General features: G+C 28.6%; 2 protein-coding genes across 2 annotated transcripts in view; one reads left to right on the plus strand and one right to left on the minus strand.

The window, feature by feature from the left end:
- The window catches only part of LOC108559603 (proclotting enzyme), a 30,998-nt gene extending 27,044 nt beyond the window's left edge, over positions 1-3,954 (plus strand). The window contains exon 5 of the mRNA XM_017916933.1: positions 3,167-3,954. Coding sequence (XP_017772422.1) covers positions 3,167-3,661 — 495 coding nt within the window. The 3' untranslated portion in view covers positions 3,662-3,954. The remainder of the gene's footprint in view (positions 1-3,166) is intronic.
- Positions 3,955-8,974: 5,020 nt separating this feature from the next.
- On the minus strand, positions 8,975-9,560 carry LOC108559604. The gene is made up of 2 exons (XM_017916934.1): positions 9,317-9,560; positions 8,975-9,198 (listed from the first exon to the last, which is right to left on the minus strand). The coding sequence occupies exons 1-2, from the start codon at positions 9,558-9,560 to the stop codon at positions 8,975-8,977; spliced, it is 468 nt and encodes a 155-aa protein (XP_017772423.1).
- Between the last annotated feature and the right edge of the window lie 50 nt (positions 9,561-9,610).

Below are 9,610 nucleotides of genomic sequence, written 5' to 3' on the forward strand. Positions count from 1 at the left end.
TTTATTAATATTGTTTTGACGAAGGACCAAGTTGCGCGAGTATTTCAAAGATGGCGTTTATCTACATCTTTTACTATTTTTTTCTATACTTAATACAATTCTTAATACTCTCACTTAAACTACTAAACTAATAATAATGTCTAACTAATACTGATCTCCTCCATGCTTTACTTTGTAAAGAACTTTTCCAAGCTTTTTGATAAAAATTAAAAGAAAAACTCACTTAACTTCATGTTAAGTATTCACGTTCATGAAGGTAACTACAAAATCTTATGAAACTAATGTATTAGTTTTATATGTGTCATTTAAATATAATTTATTTACTTGCAAATAGAAAATATTTCAAATATAATTGATATGTGATAAAAAGAAAGATACTATAATTGTTTATATTGTACTTATATTAATAAAAACGAAATATTTATTTCATACATAAAATTAATACTCATTAATTTTATATACATATTGCGATTTAGTATTTATTAATGAAAGAAATATGTGAAACTTCATAGATTATTTACTAATTAATCAAATATTTTGAATCGATTTATTTTCAGTCATTTGCTAATTAGAAAATAAAGATTCTATTCTAATGTGTAATCATTATTATGGATAAAAGATTCGTAAATATATCTGAATTTAATTTCTTAATATGTTCTCAAATTGCATTTAAAATAAACAAACCGATGATGACCTCATTGGAACCGGATTTAGTTTAACGTTACATTTGCATGTATTATGCCAGAAGTAAAAAAAAAGCGGATATGTTCTTCTCACCATTGGAGAGACTCAAAGAGAGAAAATAAATATATAAGAGAGAGAAAAATGAAAGTGCTTCACGCTGTAATTATTTCCTAAAACTTCTCGAAAAGGAGGAAATATATATATATATAAATATCTAGAGACAACCCATGTATAATAACTTTCTTCATGTCTCATGGAATGGCCACAAAACAAACGAATTATTTCAAGAGAATAATAACAATAAATAATGCGGGGCAAAAAGAAAGAATGAAGGAAAGAAGAATTATTAGAATTTTTGTTAGTAATTAGTTCGTGTCAATGTAATGAGGGAATTCTTTTAGTATTTCTTTTTGTTCTGTAATGTAGAGCTTTGAGTTTTTTTTCTTTAGAAACTATTACTATGTCAAGGTATTAACAAGTTTTCGCTGATGAAGCAATTTAAATTATTGTTTTTTTTTTAATAAATTACTGGAATATGCTGAAATTATAATAATTCATATTATACAGTTGTTTTTAGTCTCATGGCTTTATTTCATTAAAATAACATTAACACTAAAAAGAAAATTCGAGACACATTTTGAAATCCAGAGTTAAGCAGTTTATTGATTAACAAGTTTTTTAGAAAAAAACATGATTCTAAATTGATGGCAATCCTTTGCATTATGTATCCAAAAGAAATATTGATTATTTAATATTGAATATACAATATATTAAGAATGCGGTCAATATAATTTCATTAACTATTAGAAAATGCTAAATCAAAATAAACAGGAATAATATAAAATACAATTAAAATTCTAGATAAGAATCAAAGTTTTTTTTTATAATTTGTTTCAGTAAATTTTCTTAATTATAACTACAGACAAAACAGTTTAATTAACTTTTTAAATTTTGTTCTTTGGAGAGTTCTTACTGAAACAATCCCATGTTGTAATTTATGGCGTCTTTTGAATTCATCCGTTTAGTAATAATTTTCCCTATCCTTTTTTCATCTCATCCCACAATTTATCAAGTTAAAGACAATAACGAAATTTCGAATATAAGTACGATATATTTTTCTTTCTATAGTATGAAATTTAGGTCTCAGTTACCGAAAAAAACTTAGATATTTGATGTGAATCATAGATTTTCTATGATTTGATTATAATAGAATTTATTTACAAAATATTAATGATTATTTATGAATGAGTTACAAAACATTAGATTTTTTCATATTTGTTTTGGCCGTTTAACGAAACATTTATCGAACAAGTGACATAATTAAAGAAAGCCGTTATAGTGAAAAGACGTATAACAAATCAATTATTTTGATATAAACATTTATTTACATTGTATTTTGGCCGTTTAACGAAACATTTTGATCCTTAAATCGAAAAAGTGTCATAATTAAAGAAAGACGTTATAGTGAAAAGACGTATAACGAATCAATTATTTTGATATAAACATTTATTCATATTGGTTTTTGGCCGTTTACGAAACATTTTGATCCTTTAATCGAAAAATGCCATAATTAAAGAATGCCGTTATAGTGAAAAGACCTACAACAAATCAATTATTTTGATATAAACATTTATTCACATTGTTTTTTGGCCGTTTATCGAAACATTTTGTGAGAAAAAGTACCATAATTAAAGAACGGTTATATAACGAAATACCATATAAAGAGCGGATGTATAGGTGTATTGTTTTGAATGTATTAATATTTCTTAAAATAATTGCTCTGTATACATGCAAAAAAAAAATGAGTACATGAGTACAGAAATGTAGTGTTAGCTAAAACTTGACTACTGACTGCAAATCTTTCCATAAAAAATGTTAATTGAAAAGTTTGCAAAACTAAGCTCTACTAATTTAGAAAGTGTTCATCTCAGCATATATAATTTTCGAGAACGTCGAGCCAGATGACAATGGCCAACCTATGACAATATAATTGTCTAACGTTTCTATTTTTTTTATAGTGATATAAGTAAATCGATATAAAAAACTCATATTTTTAATATTATAACTAGTATTAAGTATAAAACTTTTATACATGAAAATTGTAATAATTTCTAATGTCTTTTACATATCCAATCTAACTTAAAGTAGATTAACTAGTAACTAGTAAACAGACATAAATACTAATAAAAACTTTCGATACTAATTTATATGAAATTTATAAAAAACAAGAATTTATAAAATATTTAAAATATCGAAGAAATGAAAAATTGTAAGTTTATTATCTTTACTTTATTTATTGTATATAAATGATTTAACTGATTATAATTTATAAATAAATTATTGAAGATAAATATAATGGCTATTCAAAATTTTAAGCATTTAATCCATTTAATTGATTTAAGAAGTTTTAAAAACGCATTTTGCATTATCAGATAAGATTACTGACTAACTGTGCTGCATGTCTTCTTTCTTTATTTTTCAGGTACATCCATTCTTCAAGTTCACACCTCAAGCTGATCGTTTCGACGTTGCTGTATTACGTCTGGATAGGACAGCCAGTCACCAACTTCCCCACATCGCACCGATCTGTTTACCCCCGAAGGGAGAGAGCTTCTTAGGCGAGGTGGGAGTTGCTGCAGGATGGGGTGCCCTTAAACCTGGGTCCAGGGAGCGACCGCGCACCCTGCAGGCGGTCCAGGTGCCTGTCATCGATAGCAGACTCTGCGAGAGGTGGCATCGATCGAAAGGCATCGGCGTAGTCATCTACGACGAGATGCTGTGCGCCGGGTACAAGAACGGCGGCAAGGACAGTTGCCAAGGAGACTCTGGTGGTCCTTTGATGCTCCAGAAGCAGAACAGATGGTACCTAATTGGTATCGTTTCAGCAGGATATTCCTGCGCTCAACCTGGACAACCTGGGATATACCATAGAGTCGCCCAAACAGTGGATTGGATAACAAGAGCTATAAACTCATAGTTTGACTTAGGTCAAACGTATTTAAAATAATAAGAAGAAGAAAAAAATGAAGAAAAACTGTTTTAGCTTTACGAAAATTAATTTATTAGCGTCCCGGTGATGTAGAATAGATAGGAAAAAACTAATGCTAACTCTATTAGTTCACACCGAATAGATACGACTGAATCTTTCTATGTACTTCAAACAATATCATGGAAGAAGTGTTGTCTTCACTTAACATAGGCAACTAACTTAACTCGTTTATAAAATATACAAATTATAGCAATATTAGCAAATAGATTAAAATACAACGAAGCGACAATAAAAATTGTTGTATTATTAAATTAATAATGCAAAAAGTGTGCAATTTAAGTAATTTATTTAAAAATAAACATACAACTTCCATTATTGCAATAATTATATATGTAAATAAAGATACATTCACTTTTGTTTAATTCTCAACGCTCATAATTTGCTGTTAATTTCATTAATTCCAATAATGTGATTATTATAATGCTATATACATATTTCTGTTAAGTTAATATTTAATGTGTTTATTTATATTAATATTTAAAATCACTGTTTCAAACGAATTGCAAAATTATTTACAAATATTTATGTTATATTTTTATGTTTTATCGAAATTATTAACTTATTTTGTTTTTTTCGTTACTGTAAGCGATTTTAATAATTTTATTATTTCTATGTTAGTTTTTTTTTGTAAAAAGTGCATTACCAGTAATTGTTAAGCATGTTATCATAAAGTGTACATAAATAAATAAATATTGTATTTTTTTAAGAGAAAAAAAGTATTAATTATTGAAAATTGTTTTTGTTTTATTTTAAATCCTTTACTTTATAATACTATACAGATTCATATGAGAATAAATTATAATTATTTACTTATCATTACAAAATTAACGTTTAACAACATCCATCCATCCATCACCATTATCTGTAAATTTTCAATCATTACAATAAGAAGATATATTTTCAATACAAGATTTCCCATAAGAATCAGACTTACAATTTAAAAACAATTTGACAACTTTAAACAATTTCTGTATATTTTTTTTTGAATACATATGCATTCAATGAAAAAATACATATTTGAATAATACAGAAAAATGTTCTTCAATTCGAATTATATTCTTATATTATAATAATGTAAAGTTTCAAAACAATTCAATACTTTTAAAAAATTTCAATATTAAAAACTAGAATATTTAAATGTTATTTTAATCATCCCATCATCCCATACCAGTCTCCACAACATTAAAACAACACTGTACTTATAAAAAAAAAACAATAAAGAATATTTAAATAAATAAAATTTTAACAAAACCGTTTCTTTAATAACGTACATAAATAACGTTATCATAACATTTTGCTCATAACTAAATTATTATTATCTTTTTCGAGAATTATAATATTTTTATGAAAAATTCAATGCAAAGAATTTTCATAGTAATTGAAGTAATTTAAAATATTAAACCAACAAAACCGAACAAACATTCTGTAAAGAGCAAATTAGTAGTATGTACATAAACAAGAAAATATTCTAAGAAAGAAAATTACTCTGAAATAGTAAATGAAATAATGAAAAATAAATTTAATTTGGTTTTAAAGATAAATAAAATATATAAGAGGAGTTGACGGCCACAGTTCCATAGACAACCTCCACACTTGAACTTGTCCAGGTCGAACATCAGATTGTAGGAAAAGTTAGATTCATGAATTATTTGTTTGTTATTTGTTATACTAACATATTTAAATCGTTTTCAGTGTTTCTAGATTCTTAAGTTATTATAAAAGTGTATTTTTATTAAAAGAAAAAATAACGATATGCAAAACACTTTTATTTTTTTTATTCTAAACAACTAAAAAAAAATATAAATTTATAAACGTGAGTAATAATAATATTTAATGAAACAACAGTTAAATATATATAAAAAAGAAATTATATAATCATAAATAAATAGAAAAAAAAAACAACTATAATGAAAAATAAATTTAATTTGGCTTTAAAGATATATAAAATATATAAGAGGAGTTGACGGCCACAGTTCTAGGGACAACCTCCACACTTGAACTTGTCCATTTCGAACATCAGATTGTAGGAAAAGTTAGATTCATGAATTATTTGTTTGTTATTTGTTATACTAAAGTATTTTATATACACACTTTACATTATCGATATGAAGACAGAAGTGTTGCTTCTGTTAGCAACGTTTTGATATAACGAAGTTAGCTATTATTGTAATAATTTAGAAATGAAGTTATCTAGATAAATGTTATAAATTTGTTGAATGCAGAAGATGAGGGTTTTTCAGTTACAAAATCTTATTAGGAATGATGACAAAGAAAATGATATCGAAATTAAAAATGTTCAGAACCAATGAGTTAAGAAGGTAAACATAATCTTCATTTATGAGGCAATGTTGTTGTTGTTGTTTGTTTAATAAAAAATTTGTTCAAAAAAGCTTTTCATTTTCTTTAGGAATGAACACATTCCGATTTGGGCCATAATACATTTACTTCTGAATACATTATTTTGTCGCAAAGTAATTTTGTTGAATGCATCTTATTCATTAATCGAGGTATGACTGTAGTTACACATGCTTTTTGCACATGAACTGCTTGCTGAAAAAATGCATTATTTTTACTTTTTTAGATGAACAAACCTTCTGATTTTTCATATACAGGTTGGGCCAAGTTCGACTGACTAATGTAAAATACATATAACTTTTGTAATTGTATTTTTTTTATGAAAGTATAGTTTATTAGAATTTTTCTCATATAAATGTGGAAAATATTATCATTTACCATATCTCAATTTTCTTGTTGACACGTAATAACTTTTTCTAATACACTTTTGACTCCAAATTTGTTATTTCTATCTTATTTAAGGTGGTTTATTGTTTGTGGTTTATTCTGGTAAACCATCCCCACAAAAAGAAATCAGGTGCCGTTAAATCGGGAGAACAAGGAGGAAAAGCATAATCTGAATTATTCGGTCACCGAATTTATTGGCATATCTAAGGCAATGTTCTGAATCTTGTATTAACAATTTTATTTTGTATGGAAACATCTTCAAATCAAGTTTTAATATTCGTTTTAACGATGTTCTGGAGATGCCCAACTGAGTAGCTCGTCGACGATCAGACACAAATGGATCATCGTTGACACTTTGTCGTAGAGTCACCACAGCTTCTTATTGCGAACAGTACGATCAACATTTTATCGTTGACGATCGCATACTGCACCCCGTTCCTAAAAACAGATGATTAAGTTTCTTATCTAACGGATGAATAAATATTTTATTGTACGTTCTAATAATACATTATTGAGTAAAATAATAAAATTCAATAATTTTGACTAGTTCTTGCACTGAGTATGTAGCCATTATAAAATTTCTTAAAATTCTTTATAATCTATAACAAAAATAAATGTAAAAAAAATAAAAACTTTACTTTGTATATATTTTTTACACTGATTATTCAGTTACTAATCTCCTGTAAAAAATAATTTTAGTGTGCATTAGTCACATTTTCTAAAAAATACTGAATATTATTAATTGTAATGAATTTGATATATTAAATTTAGACTGTCCATCGCATTATATCGGAATTTGGAAGTGTTTAAGGTATAAATTGAAAGAATTAATGAATTAACTTTTCATAAGAAAAGGCCAAAAAAAAACTGGAAAGTTTGTTGCAGCAATTCATGGATAAGCATCTTCGCACCCAATGATTTTTATTACTCATGATTTTGAAACATGTTTTAAAAAAAATGTAATGTAATTCTAAACATTCTGTTCACTAGCATTTAAAATAAGGGGCAAGAAAAAATCATGTTATATTCTAAAACAGACCTAATTTTGTAGGCTGTTTTGCAATATCATGTATATTTTGTTGGAATAAATTTCGTTTCATGGCATCAACAAAATTTATTACTATTCATTAAAATAAGGGGCGAAGTGAAGACATAAATATTTCATATTGTACTCCAAAAAGTGTCCAATGTATTCGGATGTTTTGCAATACTTTATATAATAAAATGTTTTAAAACATTGCAAAAAAAAAAATAGAGTAACAAACTCTGTCAAACTCGACTACCATATGTACATGACACATGTTGTCACCTGTTTATTTACTGATGCAAATAAAACATTTTCTTCAAAGAAGTAATATATTTAAATCGTTTTCAGTGTTTCTAAATTCTTAAGTTATTATAAAAAGTGTATTTTTATTAAAAGAAAAAATAACGATATGCAAAACACTTTTAAATAATTATTTTTTTTTATTCTAAACAACTTAAAAAAATATAGATTTATAAACGTGAGTAATAATAATATTTAATGAAACAACAGTTAAATATATATAAAAAAAAATATTATATAATCATAAATAAAGAGAAAAATAAATCAACAATCTTTATTTTATATTTTTATGACGTGATTAACATCAAGTTTTATCCTATATAAATGTTGTGCAGTGTCGCACCCCACTGCATTATTATTTATATTCATAGAATGGATAGCAGAAATTATGTTGTACTAAAAATATAAAATTATTATTAGCTTTTGATAATGTAACGTAGCTAGATAAGAAAATTATATAAAATGGATTAAAAACACCTTTTTCTTCTATAATATATATATCTTTATATGTTCATAACTAATTTGCAAAATAAATATTTATCTAATTTATAGAACTCAATACAAAACTAACTCTTCGTAGATAAGGTAGTCATCAAATTTGAATTTGGACCTATGGTATTCAAATTTCGGGATCTGCATGTACTGAAGCATAGATATCATCCAGAGATGTCAGTCAAAAACGTTGAGGCAATTGACTAATTCTTCATGGTTCACCACCAACGACTCTATGCACCGGTCCACTAAAAATCGTAAAAAAAGAGATTTTAGAGGCCAGCACCATATATCGTCATCAGCTGGAGGATCATCCGAATCAACTTGTTATAGAGCTAAGCAACACAGATGGTAATCTTTTTTTTGTAGAGGAGATGAAACCTTACATAGGGACCACGGGTGGAGTCGTGGTACTGTGGGATTACCGCACTAAAACCTCTCCCCTTCTTCGTCAGCATGCAGGACCTGTATCGCTATACTACTCTGCGATGCTGATTGTCTTTGCTTCTCTGGCACTTCCCCTACATCATGTTAATGCTGGCCTCCACTGCCACTATCCTCGTAGGCCGTCTGCAGCCTCCGCTCGTCTTCTTCTTTGCTTAGTAGCACCTCTGATATGTCGCGGCTACAATATCCCAGCTCTCCGCACTCTTCAGCATTTCACTGATAATATTTTCTGGCTATAGCAAAACTCCCAATGCTGCCTCCGCCTTGTGCTTCCTTCCAACCCATCTGCAGCACCTAAATAGTGTGTGCTCAGGGCTATCGTTCTTCTCATAGTACCAGCACCTTTCATCCTCCTTTTTCTCGATGAAGTGCAGGTACTTGCCAAAGCATCCACGGCCGGATAGCGCCTGGCTCAGGTGAAATGTTGTTACACCGTGCTTTCTGCTTAACCAAGGCTCTATTTGCGGGATTAGGCGCCGAGTCCAGGCTCCTTTCTCCGACTTGTGCTATTTATATTGTCATTTTTGCAGCAGTTCCTCTGGCATCCGCTTTGGTCGCACCCCTTTGCCTCTCACCTCTCTGCAGAACAAGGAGCTCTATTGGTGGCACACCAGCTATCACCTGCACTGCGTCTCGGGAAATTGTCCTATACGCGCTGCATATCCTAATTGCTCCTCTCCGTTGGACCGTTTCTAGCTCTTTCTTATAGCTTAGAATTGTCATTGCTTGTTCCCATATAGGAGCAGCGTACAGCATAGATTGTGCCACTAATCCTAGCAATCTTCTCTTGCTAGACTTCGGGCCACCCTTGTTGTGCATCAACCTGTTTACAGCTGTAGTTGTTTCTGCTGCTCGGATGGCTACTGCTC

Source organism: Nicrophorus vespilloides, unplaced genomic scaffold (assembly GCF_001412225.1).
Source record: "Nicrophorus vespilloides isolate i.1.1-1 unplaced genomic scaffold, Nicve_v1.0, whole genome shotgun sequence".
NCBI classification, from domain to species: Eukaryota; Metazoa; Arthropoda; class Insecta; order Coleoptera; family Silphidae; genus Nicrophorus; species Nicrophorus vespilloides.

What these genes read in the sequence shown, in the direction of transcription:
- LOC108559604 (XM_017916934.1), bottom strand. Translation starts at nt 9,560, where the DNA reads ATGCACAACAAGGGTGGCCCGAAGTCTAGCAAGAGAAGATTGCTAGGA. An exon ending in GCTCCTTGTTCTGCAGAGAG is followed by an intron (nt 9,199 to 9,316) that starts GTGAGAGGCAAA and finishes TCCCGCAAATAG; the next exon opens with AGCCTTGGTTAAGCAGAAAG.